This window comes from Mus musculus, chromosome 13 (assembly GCF_000001635.26).
Source record: "Mus musculus strain C57BL/6J chromosome 13, GRCm38.p6 C57BL/6J".
Taxonomy (NCBI): Eukaryota; Metazoa; Chordata; class Mammalia; order Rodentia; family Muridae; genus Mus; species Mus musculus.
The window spans coordinates 94,049,012-94,070,339 of record NC_000079.6 but is presented as its reverse complement, the minus strand read 5'-3'; the positions used below and the strand labels follow the sequence as shown (position 1 = coordinate 94,070,339).

Genomic DNA, 21,328 nt, shown 5'->3' with positions numbered 1-21,328 from the left:
CTCTCCTCTTCTCTGTTTCTTCTACTGATCATTCGGAGGAACAACCTCAAGTCAGGAGCCTGCGGATTGACACACTTTTCTCTGAAGCAACAGGTAAGACGCTGCACTCACCGCTCCTGCAAGGCCACACCGTGTGGGTCAAGACTTCAAGCATGCTTAGTTGAAAGGTCTGTGCTAGGTAACCAATGTGCTCTGGACGGATCAAATCCACTTAGAGGTAAAGGACACGCCTGCAGGGTTTAGTCTCAGCTCCATCCATTAGGATGACAGCCTGTATTAGCCTCTAACTGACATTTCTTCCCACTATGCCCTGACTGGTCTGGTAGTTCCCAAGGCCTCCACGGCTCTATGGGGACCCAGCTCCAGCTTCACAAAAGGGAAATGGCAGTCTTGGGAGGCTCTGCGTCCTCCTCAAATGCCGTCTTGCTATGATAGAGATCTCAAAGGGCCTAATGAAATTACCTCTCTTTTTATTCTCCAGTAATAGCCACAAAATTAGATGAAATGACCCCTGCTTCTCTCCCTTAAGCCTTCTTTATTGCTTTCGACCCTGATTCTCTATCCTTTCCACGGATCTGAGACCCTGAAGACCCACAGGCCAATGGGATTAGTAACTGATGGCTTCGTCCTCTCAGTGGCTCTCCAGGGGGAGCCTCTCTGTCCCCCGGGTGGGGTCACCACCAGTTCAATCTTCATGCTTCAGAGACATCCCCTTTGAACAATATCAAATGTTTCTCTACCCGGCCTGGTGTTCTGCCCACCAGCACTGCAGCCCCTTCTTACACACAACATTGGTGTTAACTCAGCCAGAAAGGCAGAGGCACGGAGGGTCAGCATGGTTAATTGTCCACCAGGCAACAACACAGCCCCTCTAGAGGCAGCACCTCAGGAGGGCTAATCACCCCCATAAAATTCAAGTATACTTTGAATCCGGGGACCAGGAGAAAGAGAAACATTATCTCCAGCCTGCTGGGCTGAGATGGAAGTTTCAACTCTCCATTCTTTCTCTTCCTCAGATTGTAGCCACAAGGGGAACGGACCATGTTAGTGGGCATGGACAGCAGAGTGGCCCACAGGGAAACCAAGGGAAGGAGCCACATGTAACAGCAAGGTTCCTGGGATGGCCCAAGGCCTCTCTGCTTTGAAGAACCATCCAAGATCATCCCAGGGCTACACAAAACCACACAACAGAAAAATGACCTGCGCTACGCGGAAAAAGAAGTCTACAAAATGCAAGGAATTTACTCCTTATCATTGAGGAAGACAGGGAGAAAGCTATTATTTCAGGATAGGGTTGGGGGAGGGGGGGAAGTACTCTGTAACCCAGTCATCCTTAAACTTTTCATGCCTCCAGATAAAAATTATGAGCTAGTTATCCAAAGGGGCCTCTTTCCAACTCAGGCCCACAATCTTAAAAGACCCTAAAGGAAAGGGAAGAGCCGTTTCCTAACTGAAAGAGGCCATAAAGGCAAGGAGAGCAAGATCCCTAAGTCTTCTCTAAAGCAAAATGCTTAACACAGTCCACTGGAAATCGACCTTTCCTGGAAACAAGTATCTGCAGATCTTTCAAATCAACAACCCAACCCAACAGTGGGCAAGACAGCCCAGCCAAAAATTACAGCTGACAAGCTACCTGATCCAACAAGAAGTGCTCCTAAATTATGCATTGATTGCTATCTGGAAATGGAGGCAAATAGAGGCTTTCCAGAGATATCAATCAGTGAGCCAGCTCTGCCCTGCTTCTTGAAAGGCTATTTGGGAGCTTCCTCTGTAAGGAAAGATGTCTTAAAAAAAAAAAAAAAAAAAAAAAGCTAAGGAGGGGCCAGCAAGATGACTCAGCAAGTTAAAGCACTTGGTTCCATACCTGACCTTCTGAGCTTGATTTCCAAGACCCAGATGGTAGAAAGAAAGAGTGTAGACTTCTAAAGGTTCATGCCCGCCCCCCACCTCTCTCTCTCTCAATGTAAAAAACAATAAAAACAACTGTGAAGCCCAATTGTGTAAAGGGATACAGTTTAGATATGTATACACATATGTTTGCATGAATGTATGTTTTGGTACCTCTCAGACATCATTTCAGCATTACATGAAACTGTCAATCACAGCCCATACATTAGCAATGGTGCAGCCCAAGACTAGTAGGCTAGATGCTGTATCCACTAGCTACAGTGGCTTTGATGCTTCCAAATTCCTCTCCTGGAAGGGGCCCATACTACAGTGCCCTTGAATCAGTGCTCAGGGAGGAGCAGCTCTTATTAGTAACACAGAGACCCAGTGTGTTTAACTGACTTAGCACCACAGATACACTTTTAGAATGCTTTCATTGAATGAAAGAACAGTATCATCTTCCAGACAAGACCAAATCACACAGGACAAGCTCAGAAACGCCAAGGAAACTAAGAAACTAGGTATATTACTTGAACTTTCTAATTAGGATAATGTGAGGTGGTCAAGATTCAACTAGTGATGTCTATTAAGTGACCAGGTCACTATATGACCAGCCCTGTGAGAAAGGGACCCCAATTATGTGAGGGTGAGACCACCTATCTTGGTGTTTTTAAGGTTTTTAATTTTTTTAACCATATATATGGGGGGGGGGGGCAGTGCACACAAGCTCACTGCCTGCAGAGGTCAGAAGAGTATCAGGTTCCCGGGAGGCAAAGTTACAGGCAGTTGTGAGCTGCTTAGTATAGGGGCTGGGAACCTAACCACAGTTGTCTGCAAGAACAAAACACACTCTTAACTCCTGGGCCATCTCTCCAGCCTTGGTTGTTTGTTTGTTTGTTGTTTCCCTGACTTGCTAAGAGTCTTAATGAACAAAACAAGATTCTCTGAGAGCCAGGCCCTCATAGGTGCTTTCTGCTCATTATGGCGCTCCTCATGTAGAGACAAGGTCCCACAAAGGTCCCACACATAGCTTCTTTGGGGACATCACAGCACAGATACTTAAATTCTCAAGGTCTAAAGATGTCCAAAACCCACTCAAACAACACCTGGACCTTCTCATCTCAATTTATTTTCTGGATATAATTTCAAATGTAATAGATAAATACCATATGGAGACTGGAAATTTCCAGGCAACGATGAAATCCTTATTCTCTTCAGAGCCTAGAAAACATTAGGACCATGAAGAGGGGAGCTGGAAGTCAAATTTTGTCACTGCCATGTCTTTCACCAACTTCTCTTTGGGGTGAGGCCGTGGGGACATGAGTGCCCTGTTATAGCAGCTGCCCAGTGGCCGGGCAGGCAGCTCAGCAGGCTGGGAAAGGCAGCACTCATGTAGCACACACCCAGCACAGCAACTGGAAAAGCTGGACAGCCAGCTGAGCTCCTGTAGGAGCAGGATGAGAGGACAGGATGAACATGGCAACAGCCTTTGATTACATTTAAGCACCACTCCCATGATTCAATGCGAAAATGGTATCCACAGCATAAACACTCAGATCAACCTGACCATAAGGAGAATAGAGCTGATACTCAGTTTCCAGGGAATGGCCCCACCCACCAGGGCCACTTGGATGACAGACCTGATCCATGGGTGCTGTATGAATACAGTGGGGATACCCAGAGCACACAAAGGAGTACTGCTAAAACCCAGACCCATGCCCAAGGAACCTTTGCAGAGTGCAGCTCAGAGGTCTGGTCCCGCCCTGTACTGCCCACTCTTCCTGCAACATCCATCCCCATCTCACCACACCAACCAACTCCCACTGCACACTTCCCAGGCTGACGTGGCCCTTAAGGCGCAGTTAAGATGTATCCTGCATCTGTAGAAGAGGAGGCTGGCTGGATTGTTCTAATGATAGGCAAAGCTGCTGCCTTAATCATCCAACTCTTCTTAAATCAAATCCCAGCCCGTCCTTGAAGGATGGGGGTCCTTTGATGTCCATTTCTGTCCACCTATTACTTCAGATAGAGTTGCTCATTATCTCGAAGGTCTGAGCCAAAGCAGGGGCGGGAGTGGGGAAACTCAGCAATGAGACAGGCTTCAAAGCCTGCAGAGGCCCAAAGCTGCTCACAGCTAGTTACCCCCAGAATGATCCTCACCCCCATCCCAGGAAGCACTTTGTAATCAGAGGCTATTCCTAAATGTTCCTAAAGGCTTTGGGGAAGTGACTTCTAATACCACTGACAAAGAGCTCTCTCATTTGGTGCCATTACATTTATCAGCCTCTTCATAAGGACAAGTGTGTTAAAAGAAAAACAAAAAGCAGACCCACCAGGACAGGACAGCTCTTGACATCCCAGCGGGGAAGCAGTTGAGGCTGGCTCAATCGATACTCTGCCCCCTGCCCATACCCCGCCAATATCACAGGCTCCGCCTGATTCTAAAAGCCATTTAGAAGTTTTGTTTACAAGCCGAGGATTCTCAGGATCAAATCCAAAACTACAGGTCAGACCCTTCCCCTCCCTCCCCCCAACCAGGGGAAGGCGGGGAGGGGGTGGCCTGGGAATGCAAATACCTAGCCAAGCACCCAGCAGAGAACCCAGCAAGCTTCAGAAAAAAGCTCCTGAGAAACAATTGGCAACGTTTTAAATGCTTTGTAAGCAACAAACCTCAAAGGGTGGGTCGGGGAAAACCCAGGTTTAATTGTAGGAAGTTAGTCTTCTTTATCTGAGGTTGTGGCACAAACAGCATACAATGCTAAGGATTTAGCCAGAACCAAGCCACCACCACCACCACCACCATCACCACCACCACCCTACAGCCATATTATACCACAAGACCCCACAACTCCCCTACCCTACGTTAAGAACAATTCCCACACAGCTTTTCCTGGCAGCCCCCAGGGCCCCAAAGAAAGCTTCCAGGCCCTCAATCCCAGGCCTGTAAAAGCCAGCTTTAAGAGCAGGCAGGCAGTTTCCAGCCAGACTCCACAGGCTCCTGGCAGGCAAGGTTCAGCCTTCGAGGGTTCCGTCTTAGCCCCACAAGGTATGCAACAGCAGCAGCACCAAGAAAGCTTGCTAGAAATGGAGAAAATCGGGCTGGAGAGATGGCTCAGCGGTTAAGAACACTTTCTAGAGGTCCTGAGTTCAATTCCCAGCAACCACATGGCTCACAGCCATCTGTAATGGGCATCCGATGTCTGGTGTGTCTGAAGACAGCAACAGTATACCCACATACATGAAATGAAAAAAAATTAAAAAGAAAGAAAGAAATGCAGAATATCTCAGGCCCCACTGTGCCTCCTGGACCACGGTATATTGCAATTATCCAAGTGACCCCAAGAAGGGTCTCTTGAAGGGCATTACACCCCCCAACTCTCCCACCCTCAGCCCTGTGGAATCTCAGCCCAGTTCTTCCAGGCCTCTACTAATCCTCTGCTCTTCTCTAAGGCTAGTCAGACCAGCTATGTCCGGAGCCAAATCACCATCCGCAGGGCCCAAAGATGAGATGGCACTCCAGAGACTGTTGGGGAGATAAAAGGAGTCAGGAAGTGCCATCGGTCAGTCCCACTTGCATCTGCCTCCCTGAGGAGGCACAAATACAGGCCCATGTCCATAAATCAGCAGAGACAATCTTAAGTCAAACAATGCCGTGGAATGCTGGGTCTTGAGTCGAGCACAATGTTAACGAGGTTGAGGTCACTGGTATGATTAGCTTCCTCTGTATCTTGGCAGAGACTTCAGCCCTCTGCCCTCAGGCTGCCTGCGCGGGAAGGCTGATGTCCCCTGGGTCACTAAGAGGACTTCAGTGGAATGACAAGGACAGCTAGGCAGCACCAGTGAAGGCCTCAAAAGACCAATGAGCAAAACTCACCAAGGAAAAACACACACAAGCCCGAGGGAAGAAAGACTTGAAAGATGACCAGGTCAGACCAATTATCAGCACTGGCTGGACAAGCCAAACTGAGAGAACTGAAGATTTACGAGATGAAATGGAAAGTCTCATGGTCAAGATTTTTTAAATTTCACCTTTTTTTTGGCACTTTCATACCATGAATACAGTGCATTTAGGTCATAACCCACTGGCAGGGATTTTTAAAAATGAAATATATGTATCTAAACTGAAAGGAAGCTAACTTGGTGAAAATTCAAAATGTGTTCCTTAATGCTTTCATCCAGAGAAACTTCACTGATATGTTAATAATGGTGCCCACTGATGAGACTAGCATTTTCTTAGAGCCCATACGTCTCCTTGCCAAAGCTGTCCTGCCACAGTAGTGTGACTCAGCTGTCCTAACCAGCGCTGGCCCGCCAGGCACACAAGGTATACACAGAACCCGTCACTGCTTCCTACTATCACAAGCATTTGCATTATTATTTAATAACTGTGGCCTCTTTGTCCCTATTGTCCGCACCAACAGTTCTTCTTGGCTATATATATCACAGATTTAAGTATTCCACACACCAGGTTTGTTTCTTCTGACGAAGCCCTTCCTGCACCAACTGAGAGAAAAAGGACGGACCTATGGGTAAACTGGGAAAACCCACATGAACAGACCAGTCACCCCAGGCATACCTACTTAATCAATAAGGTCTAGATGAAAACTGACTTACAGAGCCCTTGTAAGTATGTCTGCCATGCCCACCACAGTGCAGATCCACATAGCCAGTAAACGAGGAGCCCACTTCAGGGGAAGCCTGCAAGGAAGGATGAGGTCATGAGCATCCTATGATGGGCCTCACTGGGTGGAGTCATCTTCCAGGACCGACTGTTTGTTGGCCTGTCCAATGGAAAGGCCATGATTTGAAATGATTTTCAAAGTCGGGAGCCGTGTTCCTCCAGAGTGCGTGGTGTGTTTAGTATACAGACGGCAGTTATTTTATATACATACAAAACATTGCTCTCCGACCCAACGCATGATTGTTCAGTTCCTAAATCTTGATCACGATGGGCCAGAGGGTGGGAAAACCCAACTTTTTAAGAAGTTGTTTTGGCCTCACTGATCCGCAGATCAGAGGGCAGGCTCCTGCCAAGGCAGTCAGGGCCTTCCTCAACCACCTGGCTCGCTGCTGCCCCTGTAGTGCTGGGAAACAATTGCACACTCAGCCCAATGTGGCCTGCCCCCCAAAAAAAGGAAGCCTGAACTCCAGGTGCCCCTGACAGGCCAGCTCCGCAGGAAAGAAAGAAAACACTGAACAATACAATCAGCAGAGGAAAAGGAACCCCTCTAAACTTTCCAGGCATGTGGGAAGCTTGTTGCGAAAGCTATTTCAGAACCCTCCGCTGAAAACTGCAATTCCAACTCACCCCCACTTCCCCACCCCCAAATCCCTAACTTGCCCCAAAAGTACTTATGGCAGGGCTTTTTGTCAATTAGACAGAAATACCACGATAGCCAGTTAAAACTCCGGAGTCTCTATCCTACCAACCCAGTGGGGCGAGGGGGGCGAGGGAGGTGAGGTGCCAAACTGGTTACACAGACCGACAATGATTCATCAGGCCCGCTGAACTCAGCTTAACTCCAGAGCACTGAGGGCAGCCACATTTGTGCCCAAGTCACACGGCATGCCTGAGATCCAGCGAGCAGTCATGGGGTCAACTTGGCACACTTTCAAAGGTTCCACAAACGGAGGAGATTTAAATTAACAGCAAAACCCTCCTATCCACACCTCCCCCCAAGGCCAGAAAGCAACACCAGCCCACAAGGGGGCGGGGCATGTGGGTGAGGGGCGGGGCACGGGGCGAGGGGCCAGGGCGTTGATAAGTGTGTTCCCCTCCACTGCCGGTAAGGAAAGCAGAAAATGTGGAGGAGAACAGGTGTGCAGAACAGGCGGGGCTGAAGCACACACACACACACACACACACACACACACACACACACATCTGCAACAGGTGCCTACACATCTGCAACAGGTGCCTGCAGCAATCCACACCCAGCCCACTAACAGAGGACTGGGGCACACGACTTCCACGTATTAGCCAATCCACGAAGCTGCAGTCTGGTTATGCCTAGCTGAAATTCTCCTTAGGAACAAAGTATAAGAACTGTATGTATGTGCTGCTACCGTTACCTCAATAATGTTGAATATTATTCCTCGGGAGTGGTATAAAATACCCAATGTTTTTCATTTAACTGTTATAACCATAACCCAAGGTTAGCCTATATTACTTTATAAACCATATGAAGCTTTTTTTAAAAGTCTTGTTAAACCTAACAAGCTCACCCCTAAGTAAACAGCTCTAAAAATCCTCTTTAAGTTTCACAGAAATATTTTATCAGTGTCAATAAAAACAACCTAGTCAATAAGATGTGGTATTCAATCAAAGTCAGAGCAAACCCACATGTAGAAGAGTAAAAACACAGAAAGGTCACCTTTCTGGCCAGCCAAACCACAAAGCAGAACCCAGGTATTTCTCTTGACCCCATGGTTTAAGGTTAAACTAAGAAAACATACAGATAACACACCTTTTAAATTATGTTCAGTGTGGTGTAGACATGCACAAAACTAACTCACACTCTTAGCTAGTGAAGGTCAATAGGTCAGTATGCACACACTCGTGTGCGCGTGTGTGTGTGTGTGTGTGTGTGTGTGTAAGACTGTCAGGCTGCTATTAACAAATACTATAGACTAGGTGCTCTAAAGAAATACACACGATTTCCTCATTGTGTCCTCAGAATAAAAGAGACGAGCTCTCATAAGGTTATTTACTAACCTCAGAGCAGGACCCCCACTCAGGACCTCAATGAAACCCTTCTTCAAGGGTGTGTGGCTTCAACATCCGAAGACAGGAAAATGCAAACATCTACAACACGCATGTGCAACATCTAAAACACGTGTGTGCAGACTCAGAATCCATTCCGTTAGTTATACATCCTCTCTCCCACACATGCTCAACGCCATTCTGTGTATGACACGGATTCCAGTTCAAAGTAACAGATTCTATCAAGTCTGCCGGATAGCATCAGTATGAGCTTGGCTGCTGAGGTCAAGGGTCAGGGGCTTAATTATTCCCACTTGGGTTTGTTGAAAGGAGAGAAAATTTCAAAAGCTTCAGTCACAAGGACACAAATGACCTGCAGCACTACAAAGATATTACCTGATGGATGGATGGATGGATGGATGAATGGATGGATGGATGAATGAGTTGACATACTCCCACAATTAGAAGGAGCAACACAGGGTACAGTTACCTGATCAAGAACTTTGTTTTGTTAAGCAAGTCTTTGCTCACTTTGCTCTAACTGGCCAGGCAAGGGAGGGAGGTTGTAGCCTGTAGCCACGTGACACTATTGTGTTGCACACTCTTTTGGCATCTCTGTAGAAATCCAACGTCTCTTCCCGTCTCTGCAGCCAAATCCTAGGCTGCACATCTCTCTGGAAGGCCAAAATTCAATTTTCATTCCAAGAGAACTCAACTCAAAAACTGCCTTTTGTCATCTGTCTCCAAACAGGGTCCTCATAAGTGCTCCCTCTGAGAGGGTCCCCAGTCCCCAAGGATTCTATGCAGGGAAAGCCCACCTGGGAGATAGACAGGTAGCGAGATCGTCATCTCCCAGGTTCTCTTCACCCCACTCCCGTGCTGCCAGGATGCTTGCACTATATGGCACTGGCTGGCTGCTTCATCCCCCTGCCTACCCTGGTGCCACAGAACTCTGAAATCGGAATGTGACTGACTTCAGAGCCTGTCCTACAAGAGAATCTTTAAAGACATCTGCTGAATGACGGGATAAATGAGTGGGCAGATGAGTAAGCTGGCACTGTAACACACACACACACACACACACACACACACACACGGGGTTGGGGGGAAGACAGGAGGAGCCCACAGGCACAGTTCCTCTGTTCACTGTTTAGTTAGGGATGTCTGTTCACTTTGTCCTCTGGTGTCTATACACCTGAATAAAGGTGTACTTTAAGGCTGATTTTTTTTATTTGTTTGGTTGGGGGAGTTGTTTGTTTGTTTGTTTTATGGAATGAATTCTGGAATTAGGCACTTACAGATTACTTGTATCTTTCTAAGACTAGTGAGCTTTGACTCTAACATTGACTTTAGCATTCTTGGGCAGTGTGTATCACATCAACCATTAAAAGGTTTTTAAGAGTGGGAACTTCTAGATGTTGACTGTCAGAGGCAAGGCTCAACTCAGACACTCAGTGGGAGAATCAGTTACTCTTGAGTCCCTTTTACCCTGGGAACTTAAGAGTGCTGGCAATCCTTAATGTTTTCTGAGCATTTCGTGTGTGGGGGAACCATCCCAAATCCGAACAAAGACACCAGTTAACCTTCCGGAGACGCTCACGTGAACCCTCACAACCATTTTCAATTTTTAAAAATATTTTATTATTAATTTTATTTTTAATTTTGTGTACACTTGTTCAGTGTATGAGTTCCTGAATGTGAGTGCAGTGCCAGACGAGGCCAGAAGAGGGCATCTGATCCCAAAGAGCCTGAGTTGCAGGCAGGTGGTGGCAAACTCCAGTCTCCCCAGAAGAGTAGTAAGCACTATCGACTGCAGAGCAACCTCCGAGATTTAATTTTATTATTTGTGTGTGTGACTAAGTGTAGGCACACATGCATGCACAAGTGCCTGAGAAGGCCAGAAGAGAGCATGGGATCCCTCAGAGCTGGAGTCCTAGGCATTTGTGAGCCATCTGAGATGGATGCTGGGCTTAGAACCCCAGTCCTCATGAGAGAGCAACAAGAGCTCATAACACCAGAGCCACAGTTCCAGCCCCCACTAGGTAGACACAGAGACCGCAGCGGAGAGCTAGAACGGAGCTTGCTAACATTCACATAGGCTTCACACAATGGGGACCCAACAGACTAAATCTGAGTCTCCTGAAAAGCTTTTTAAGATTTATTTTTAATTATGTCTAGTTGTGTGCTTGCACCTGGGTATGTCCACAGTGCAAACGCCTGTGGAAGCCAGAGGCACTGATCCAGTTGGGAGCTGTCTGATTTGGGTCATGGGACCTCAGCAAGTGCTCTTAACCACTGAGTCATCTCTCCAGCCCCAGGACTCTCCTACATTTTAATCCTCCTGTGTTGGCAATTCTTTGCAGTAAAGATATATAGAAAATGAAGACTTTTTTTTTTTTTTGCAGTGTGTGTGTACACACACACACCTGAAGTTTTCTATCCATTCTTTTGTAACTATCTCCTGCTGTAGACTTTTCTCCCTGCCTTGTTCAACCTTGCTTGCAGCCAAATCTCTAAGCCCATGCCTCTGTTGTTAGCAGGTGCTGTCAATTCTGAGTTGCGCACATGGATAAACGGTATGCTTATTTTTCCCCCATAAGGCACTGCTTTGCTCTCATCTACAAAGATCCTTTTTTTCCTTCAGACAAATGGCTGGTTCATGTATCATGACTCAAATTATATTCACAAATGTTCATTTGCAGTGTAATCACTCTTCCTAACTAGACTGGTTCAAGACAAATGAGCAGCCCCCTTTCCCACCCTCTTCTCTTTAAGCTTACAGTGCTCCACCTCCCGCTATAAAATGCTGTCACAGACCACAGGCCACACTGCTCTGTATGACCTACTGCAGGTCACTCTATTTTTTTTTAATGACATCGTCTGGTATTGCTTTAAACCTTTCAAATATTTCATCAGAATCAGATGTTCCAACACAGGCTAGCCCTATTAGCCTGATTGCAGAGAGAGATGTTCATCTTCCCTGTCTTTAAAATATTTAACCATCGCATGCGTGTTCTCTATCTCTTAATTTGAAAGGGAGTTTTTAAAAAAAATGATTAGAAGAGCATCAGAAAGAGCAAGATAAATTATTCCTTATCCCATCCTCTCTTTGAGCTGGACAGGAAGAGTGTTCAGAGAATTAAAGTCCCTTCGAAGGAACTCTGACTTAGCCCCCCACACCTTGCCGCCCTGTGGCTCCAACACACACTCGCCGGCAGTGGTTCCACTTTTCCATATAGGTCACCAGCTGTAATCTACAAGCACAAAAACAATCATGGCACAGAGTACAGGAAACTGCCCGGGCAGGAGTGAGGTAGGGTGCGAGGATGAGAGTCTTTTGCCCTTACTTCCATACAAACTCCCGAACCTCCTGAATTAACAGAAAAGTTGAGCCGACTTGAAGAAACTCTTTTTGCTTTTCTCAGTTCAGAGAGCACGCGACCGCGAATAGACTGAGAGAGAAGTGCGGCCGGGTGGGGGTAGGGACTGCATTCAAACCCATCTCTCTGAGTCCTTCATCCACCCCAGATGTGGTGTTCCCCAACTCCCCGCCCACCTCCTCGCCAGCCCTCACCCCTCTGCACTGGCCACAAAAAATGCAGCCCAGGTCTGAGATGCAGCTGAGGTCTGTGGCCGGTGAGACCCACGCGGTACGGACCGGGGCTGGAGGGGACCACTACAGCTCCCCGGGAAAAAGCGCTTCCAGGCTCAACTTCTTCCACGTCTGCGGCGGGCCGGCGCTGCAGCGGATCCTTCCTGCCCCGGCACCCGCCGCCCGTCCCTCCGCGCCCCCGTGCACTGTCGGGGACCGGCCCCCTCCCGGGCTCCCCGCGCAGCACCTACCTGGCCGGGGCAGCCGGCTCCTAACGCCCCGCTCTGGCCCGGGCGCGTGCAGCCTTCCCCAGCCGGGCTCTCTGTGCCGCCTCCTCGCTGCAGCCTCGATCTGGCCCCGGCGGACCCGCAGGGGCGAGGGCGGGAGCAGACGAGGGTCGGCGGCGCCGGGGCGGAGGCCGAGGGGCGGGCGCAGCGGGAGGAGGCGGCCGAACCTCGCAGCCCAGGCCGGCCGCTGCCACTCAGCATCCCCGCCTCCGGCCGCCGCTCGGGGAGGGGTCGGCGAAGCCCGGCCTCCGGGGGGGAGGGTCCTACAGGGCCCGGGAGAGTGTGGGCGACGCGCGCGATCCCTGAGAAGGGGTCCCGGAGCCCTGCGGGGTTCTCTCCTCACGCTGTCCCAGTGCCTATCGTGGACCAGAGCCGGCGGGGCGGGCGGGAAGAAAGTCGGTCCGTGGCCCAGGAAAACCGCAGGGTGGAGAGTGGTCTGCGGTGCTTTTAAAGCAGAGGCTGGAGGCACAAGTTTACAGGTCCTGATTTCTACTTCGGGAAACTGCAAACTTTCACAGAGCTTGGATGCTTGGGTCCAGACACATCCCCCAGGCACTGAAGATACACTTTCCAATAGATACCACAGATATCAAAGGCGGTTTAGCCAGCGGGAAAGGGATCCAGAGAGGAGACCCACCAACTCCTCTCACCACCGCCCCCAGGGCCAGAGCAAAGGACAGAGTCAAATAGCCAGGGGCTGAATTGTCTGAATTCATTGTGTTAGGACAGAACCCAGCTAAGATCACCTTCCTTTGTCTCCAACCCCCACCCCCTGTCAAATTTGCTTCAGCCTCCAAACTCTCAGACACTTGTCTATCCACCGAAGCACACCCACCCCCCCCACCCCTCCCTCCCGGCCTTCCCTAGCAGCTTGCATGTGCTCTTTGCTCTTGAAGTCTTTGCACTTGACCCACTATTTCCAAATCCATTTGGGTTTGTCAGTTTCAATGGCCCCCTCCTGCTTTTGAAACCCGTGGGCACGGCACCTATCTGCACGGCCTTACAAGCTTAATGGCTCTAGAACACCACTTCCTGGGTGAGAGGGTATCTGAGGCATTTTGCCAGGAAAATTAAAAAAACAAAACAAATTCTTGATTTCTTTGCAACTCCACTATTGAAAACCATATCCCACAGCAGGATTGTAGATAGCATAAGTCATCCGCAACTGCTGGTCTGTGGAGAAAACATACAAATTAAATCGGTTGGGATTCTTCACATGCAAAGGGTACCTATCACCAATTAACAATAGCTGCAAACACAAATGCATCACCATGCTGGTCCTCATCCAGATGGGGTCCTAGAAGGACCCATGCCTGTATCCACGCTGAAGCTGCTGATGCTGTTCCCAGGACTCTCCCACGGTTGAATCCTACTGGGAAAAAAAAAAAAAAAAAAGCTTTCCCGAAACACATTCTACAAGAGTGTTAAGTGCTCTCTCTATTTGGCAAAATCACGTGCTAGAAATTACAAGAGGGCTTATGAGGTTAAGAATAAACTTAAAAATCTACATAGCATTGCAATCGGAGAATTAAAAACAGCAACCATTCAAAAGAACATACTAACAGAGTTTATAAACTGTACTAAATTCCTAATAAATATTACAGTGAATACAAGACTTTACCTTTATAAAAAGATGGAGGTAATTATGGGAGAATTGTTTGAGATCAATGAATTGAGAAGAAAGCCAAAACAAATTTTAGAAACAGAAACCTTTGCCTTGTACCCTCTTCCTATGAACTCTCCTGGGTTATAGCTCACGACTGAACCAATCAAAGAACACAGAACAGATATGCACCATTATGTGTATACACAATGCCTTCCAATCTCACCCTGATTAGGCGGCTGTTGTCCATTGGTGATATCAAATGTGCCAGGAACATTTGAATATGAAGCAGCATACCATACTGCTCCCTCCATTTCATTAGAAGCCCTCCCTATGTAGAAGCAGTCACGAATGAGGTCATTTGTTATGCTTTGCTGAGACATCCTCGTGAGTTCACAATGGCCCTATGCGTACGGAGTAGATAGCACTGTGCTCCACACCTCTGTTGAACTGTTATCTAAGTCAGAGGCCATTGTAAGCATCAGTGAACAAGAAGTGGTGCAAACATGGCTTCCCTTGTGAATTGTGGGTACATCACTAGTTGTTTCATGTCGTTTGGTGGTATTATATGTTTCGAATGTATTTAGCTTGAGTTGGTGCCTCATCTCTGTCTCAGTTTCTTTGAAGGGCACAGTCTGTAGCTTATAGACACTGTGCCTTTACATCTTCCACAATGCTGGCACAGTACATACCCATCGGGACATAAACATTAAGGTATCTATGCCCAGTTGACTGGGCTATGGTTCAACTCTATGCTGAATTCATAGAAGAACCGCCTGGGAAATAAAATATTGTTTTATTTTTTGTTGTTGTTTGCTTGCTTGCTTTCTCTCACAACCGTGTGTGCAGCTCCTTGGGCTAACATCAAAGCCAGTATTTGCAGATAGAATAATATGGGTCTGAAGGTCAGATAAAATTACACTTAATGGGAAACTAAGGGAGTGACCACACAGTACGGACAACACAAAGTGCCCATTAAAGCGGTGGAAAGGAAGCAGCAGAGGAAGCCAGCCGAGTGGAGGAGCCCTAGGATGGGTCGGGGTTGCTCCTGTCACGTGCTTGGGTCAAATTTTAAAAAGAAAGAAAGGAAGAAACACTAGAAGGCATGAGCAAATTAAAGAGTATCTACAAAGTCAAACAACAAGGAGGCCTTGGAGGAAGGTTAGTGTAAGCCACTTGCCTAGGTCATAAGGTAAATCACAGTGGTGCCGGTTAAAGAGCATGATTGCAAACTGCCTTGCCTGTGCAGATGTTTCCACTCTGAACATCTGGACACATCTGGACACGACACCCCATCGGCAAGGCTAGAGTCTTTCATATGTGAACTCTCTGCATTGTATTCTTTCAGGGCAATCAGGATGGTATCTAAAGAAAGAACACAATTATCTCAGCCAGGTGGTCTATTTTCCTGATCACCAGTGTATTGGATATCGATCAACTTCAATTTCCCTGATCATTATAAAAATTGACTTCTTAAATTGACCCCAAACACACACACACACACACACATCTATGAAAGATTGATATTTCCCAAAACTATATAGAGGCACAAATTTGGAATCTATCCCTTTTGAAGATTTTTTTTTTCCTAAATATAAAATCATTTAATAGGTTTGAGGCCACAACCCTTATTTACGGAAGGTAAAACATTCCTAATTAAGTCCAATCCTATCTTGAGAAAGAGAGAGCAGTGATAGCAGGGATACAACCAGAAGTGTTGCTTTAAAAATTCATAACAAATCAGTTTTACTTAAACCAGGACTGCCCAACAAAAACATTGTTAGCCATTCATGATCTGAATTTGGTGTGTGAATTAAATTATAGTATACATTAAAAGCTATGAGACATTTGTCTTGTAATAAATAAGGCAGTGGAATTGCTCATTAGTACCCTTTTAAAGATAAGCTGTTAGGTCTGCCCTGACTCCCTTCTTAATTCCAGCAAAGATCACTTTTCTTCCAGGGATGTACTTTTTGGGATTCTCCAAATACTCCATCAGGGTATCCTCTCCCCTGGTGATGCCTTTCTTCCTTTTTTGTTGTTGTTGTTTTGTTTTGTTTTGGGGTTTTTTTTGTTTGTTTTTGTTTTGTTTTGTTTTGTTTTGTTTTTTGTTTTTTCGAGACAGGGTTTCTCTGTATAGCCCTGGCTGTCCTGGAACTCACTTTGTAGACCAGGCTGGCCTCGAACTCAGAAATCCACCTGCCTCTGCCTCCTGAGTGCTGGGATTAAAGGCGAGCGCCACCACGCCCGGCGATGCCTTTCTTCTTGTTGGCATCTGTGTAAGAGAATCCAGCAGCTTGACCTGTCTTCTATCCAAACAGACCATGGATATTTGGTCAAGTCTTATGCTTGCCTTCCTTTTCCACAGTGTGGCACTGGGAACACTTTTGAACAAAAACTTCTTGCCTTTTTCAACATCACCCATTTTTAATTGGCTCCGGGCTGGTCAGCACCATGAACATTCAGACTCAAAGACAGAAGTGCCTCTCTCTAGCCCAAGGTCTCGCTGGCCCGCACCTATGTACCAGTGTCAGTGAAACCACACTTTCCTTTTGAAGATCTTGAACAGAGGAACTTGGTGGATTTAGGCTTCAAATCCCTTCCAAGAATCAGGCAGAGTTACTGGTCTGCTGTGGGCTCTGCAAGGAGCCACGGCTGAAAACTGATAATTCTGCTCTTTCGTCTCATGGATATAATTATATAAATAAGCTATCTGAAATTTTACACATCTATCATTTTCTTCTACCAATAAGCATTGAGAAAAGGCAAGTTTGAACACCAAGACTCTTTAGAGCCCTACTTTGGTTTAAAAATTAAAAGTCAGCACTTCATGAGACAGAGGCCACCTTTGTGACCATGGAAAGAGCACATTCAGAGTCACAGAGAGACTTGGGATACCACATCTGAACTTCAGTGCTGGTGTGGCAGGTTTGAAGACAATGATAAAAGTTAACTGTATATACATACAAAAGGAACTTCTCTCTTTTTTTTCTAGAATTCCATCATCAAGGTATGCAGCTGCTGGTTAAAGAAAGCCAACAAAAATGTCTCCAGTAGGCAACAAACATCACAAGTTTGGATGGACACATCAAAGTCAGGAAAACAGAGGCACACCAGACAGGAAGGGCCATGGGCTTCCCAGGGGGGAAAAAAATCTCAATGGAGACTGAAGTGTCCGTGACAGACTCCTTTATTCCTCATGAATGTGCTAAGGACACTGTCCACACTCCAGCCCTGTCAAAAAAAACCCCAAACTTTGGGCATTTACATTCTTCCTGGAAGAAATGAAGGCTAGTGGGTACACTCTCATTAATTTTTTTCTGAACACAAAATAATTCTCATTTGCTGCTTTGCTCTTCCTAATAGGATCCTGTGCTGCTGGCGCCAATCTCAAAGCGAGACTACGGGTCACTGACAAAACTGGACCCTAGAAGGGTCTCTACTCACTTCCTCCCAACAAGTCACCGCGAGTAAACACATCCACCTGGCCTTCAGCCAGCTAAGGTGACCCCAGAAATGAGGTGGAAATACCCACAACATGTGAGCTCCTCCCCCACACCCCGCCCCCGCAGTACTGCACTGTTACCTACACAAAAGCCTGTAGGATTCATAACTGCTCAATAACATGTAACTAGCAAGATCCACTAACCAACTCTTTAGTCAGTCCCAATCCTCACCTTCAGAAATTCTCCTAGATTGCAAAACCTTTCCCAGAAGAGTACAAAAATACAAGAAGCCTGCGGGGATTAGCTATTCTGACAGCGCTCAGGACAGGCGCAAAGCCACCCGGAGAAGCAGGGTCTCGCTGCTATAACCACACTGTGAGTGTCTGGTCTGTGACTTGTGCTCCAGCACTTCATCTCAACCATTCTGAACCATGCGCTGCTTTCAAAACATTTACAAGGGAAAGCTTTGCCCTTTTCCTCACTGGCACCTACAGTAAAATTTGGAAGCATACTTAGCATGATTCAGTAGCAAGGCTAAAAATGAGACATTGGTAAAAACTAATGCTTCACTTGGTCCAGATTGAATATGAATATATATGTATATCTATAATATATATATGTATATCTATAATATATATTATAGATACACATATACAATGTATGTGTGTGTTTGTGTGTGTCACCTTTTGTAAGAACTAATAAGGATTGCATGGTAACTGCGTTATTTCCTTCAGAGGCTAATCTCTCCAGTGATTTGATTACTTCTTACCAGGTACCATTATCTATCACACTGCCACACTGGGCTCCAAGCTCCCAACACACTCATCTTTAGGGTACATGTTTAAGCCATCTCCAAATCAGAGCCCCAGAGGTACATTTGTGTGGTTCCTGTCGCTAGGGGGGAAAATGGAAAGGAGAGTAAAACAAATGCTCTCTATAGATAAGATTTTCAAATTAGAGATTAGCCACATGCACATGAATATATATGTAGTAGGCAGGATGTGTGTGTGTGTGTGTGTGTGTGTGTGTGTGTGTGTGTGTGTGTGTGTGTGACTGTGTGTGTGTGCACTTTTCTTGAAAGAAATGGAGGCTGGTGGGTACATCCAGCCACAGCCTCTACCATGTTACAAATGAGAAATCCACAAAGTTTCTCTCTGCTTTAACTTCCTGCCTCAACAACTTATCTGTCCTTTAATAGTCTAGGACTATATTGCCATCTTCCAGGTAACCCAGCCATGGAGACCCACCGCAGAGGTGAGCATAGGGCACACACCTTTCACTGTGGTCCTCTTGAGCCCATGCTAGGCAACTGTTCTACCTCTAAACTATACCTCCAGGGTTATTTTTACTTTTTATTCTGAGACATTGCCGAGACTGGCATTGACAGTCTGTATTGTCTCAGTCTATAGCCAGACAAGCCTTGACCTTGTGACCCCAGTCCTCAGTCTCCACAGTAGAGGGAATAAAGGCCTGTGCCCCAGACCCAATGGAATCAGGCGTTTAGACCCCCAAACCTGTGAGCTAAATAAATATTTTTGAAACTTTTTATTGATTCTTTGTGGCTTTCACATCATGCACCCCAAACCCACTCATCTCCCTGTCCATTCATATCTGTCCTCTACCCTTGCAACCTCCCCCCACAAAGGACAAAAATAAAAATAGAATTTAAAAAGAGAAAGAAAAAAAAAACCCACCTTGCCTTGGAAGCTGTGTTGTGTCACAGTGTGTCACACAGTGCACCCTTTTGCCTTGGAAGCCGTGGTGTGTCACAGTGTGTCACACAGTACACCCTTTTGCCTTGGAAGCCGTGGTGTGTCACAGTGTGTCACACAGTGCACCCTTTTGCCTTGGAAGCTGTGGTGTGTCACAGTGTGTCACACAGTGCACCCTTTTGCCTTGGAAGCTGTGGTGTATCACAGTGTGTCACACAGTGCACCCTTTTGTAGAAACAGCTTTACTTTCAAAAGTTTGTTGCAATGAGTTATTTTTTTTTAAAAGTGTCCAGCCTTGGGTACGTTGTTATAGCAACAAAAGCAGACTTATATATCTGTAAAATAGGCTGATACATTTGTAGCAATTACTGGTCTAAACATCTTAGTTTAGTTAGTGCTAGAAATATATCAGTTTCTGTTAATAAGAAATAAACTGAGTATTGCAGATCATTGCATGCATTTTGCATATTTCCAAATGGACCCAGATAATCTCCCTCTTCCTGGAAACATCAGAAGAGCATAAGGGTTCTCCTGCTAGCGTTCTGGTTTACCATAGCCAAACATTAGATGCTGGGCTAGGTTTTCCAGAGTTAAGCCAAGTACAGTATACAGTCAACAAGGAAGTCTCAGGGTCCTGTGAAGAGTGCTGGCTGTTCCTAGGGTCAGACAAACTTTTCTTAGTGCTACTTTCTAGAAGGAGTTGAATCATGGAAATCCTCACATCAGAGAACTGGACAACTAAACACACAGATGCAGAACCTTTAGTCGGGGAGAGCAACAGACTCTTCCTCCTAGAAGTGAAAGTAGAAATTAGCCGGGATGACAGAATGGTCTAGACTGCCTTTCTGACCTGGCTGAAAAAGCTGAAGTTACATCATCTAAACTTAACTTCCAGCCAGACTCTGGTGTCCTCAGAGAGGAAAACAATAATGATGGACGAGCCTTGCGTTGTGCAATTATACCAAATGGTGCTCTTATTCATTTACTTCACACACGAAGTCCAGGTTTACATCTACAATTACTCCAGGATCTCAGTCGCCAAGCATGACCTATGGCCACTTCAGAACGACCTTGGGAGGTGGCAATAAAAGCAAGAACTAAGGTGGAGGCTGGGGTGAGTTCTAGTCTTTTGCCCAAAAGAACAGCATGTGTTCAGGGAATTATACCAGATAATGTTCAGTCTCTTTGCAGTCCTATAAATGAAACCATGGAATTAAGATCCGGAAAACCAGTGAAAGTCAGGTACCATAAAAAAACAAACAAACAAAAAAACCCCAAAAAAACAAAAACAAAAACAAAAAAACAAAAACAAAACCTAAGTCTTATTGTCGGGATGTTTCCTTTAAATGTCATGTGAAATCTGTTTGGCCAACTCAAAAAAAAGTTATAAATGTCTTCCCTATTTTCTAGAGTGTCATAAATTCAAGCCACAGATGCTTTCTAGATGTGTATGGACAGAAAGAAAACACCATTTATAAGAAAAAAGCATGGAATTTGGAGTATTGGGGATGAATATATATATATAAAAAAAAGGCACTTCCTCCACCAGTTACCAAATGATTTCATGTTCATTGGTTAACCTCTCCAAACCTCGGTTTCCTTACCTTGGATTTGTTTTGAGATAGGGTCTCGCAGACCAAGCTGCCCTTGAACTCACAGAGATCTCTTTGCCTCTGTCTCTGAGTATTGGAATTAAAGGTGTGTGCCACCATGCCCAGAAGTTTCCTTGCTTTTAAATAAGGATAATGTTACTTTCTCCATGGTATTATTCTCTTGTTATTATTCCAACGTATATCAATGAGCCTATTACAAAGCCTAACACACTTTAGGAGATTTTCTCCCCTGAGAGATGTAATTAATGACTCTATACAGTATGACTCTTCTATACAGTCCACCAAAGCTCAACCTGGGGAACCAAAGAGTTTATTAGGCTTTCTTATAATGAATGAGTGAGAGGGTATGGACAGGGGTTGGGTGACCCTTGCATAGGTGACAGCTTCCTCAGGGCTATATAGACAGAGTTTTAAATTCCAGCCCTTCCAGGGATAATCTCCACCCAGTCATACAAAGGGCTAGAAGAACTATTATTCAGGTGAGG

At 46.1% G+C, this 21,328-nt stretch overlaps 1 protein-coding gene and 1 pseudogene across 5 annotated transcripts in view; both read right to left on the bottom strand.

The window, feature by feature from the left end:
* The window catches only part of Lhfpl2 (lipoma HMGIC fusion partner-like 2), a 138,259-nt gene extending 125,071 nt beyond the window's left edge, over positions 1 to 13,188 (bottom strand). For 2 of the 5 annotated variants that reach the window (XM_011244639.3, XM_011244640.2), the window contains exon 1: positions 12,434 to 12,691. Coding sequence is in view for 2 of the 5 variants with exons in the window: in XM_030247232.1 (XP_030103092.1) it covers positions 6,502 to 6,585; positions 12,434 to 12,670 (321 nt within the window). In the remaining 3 variants the exon portion in view is untranslated. Of the gene's footprint in view, positions 1 to 6,501; positions 6,586 to 12,433 lie in introns of all 5 variants that reach the window. The other 3 variants (XM_030247232.1, XM_030247231.1, NM_172589.2) reach the window with 3 other exon arrangements.
* Cycs-ps3 (cytochrome c, pseudogene 3) lies at positions 15,661 to 16,619 on the bottom strand (annotated as a pseudogene).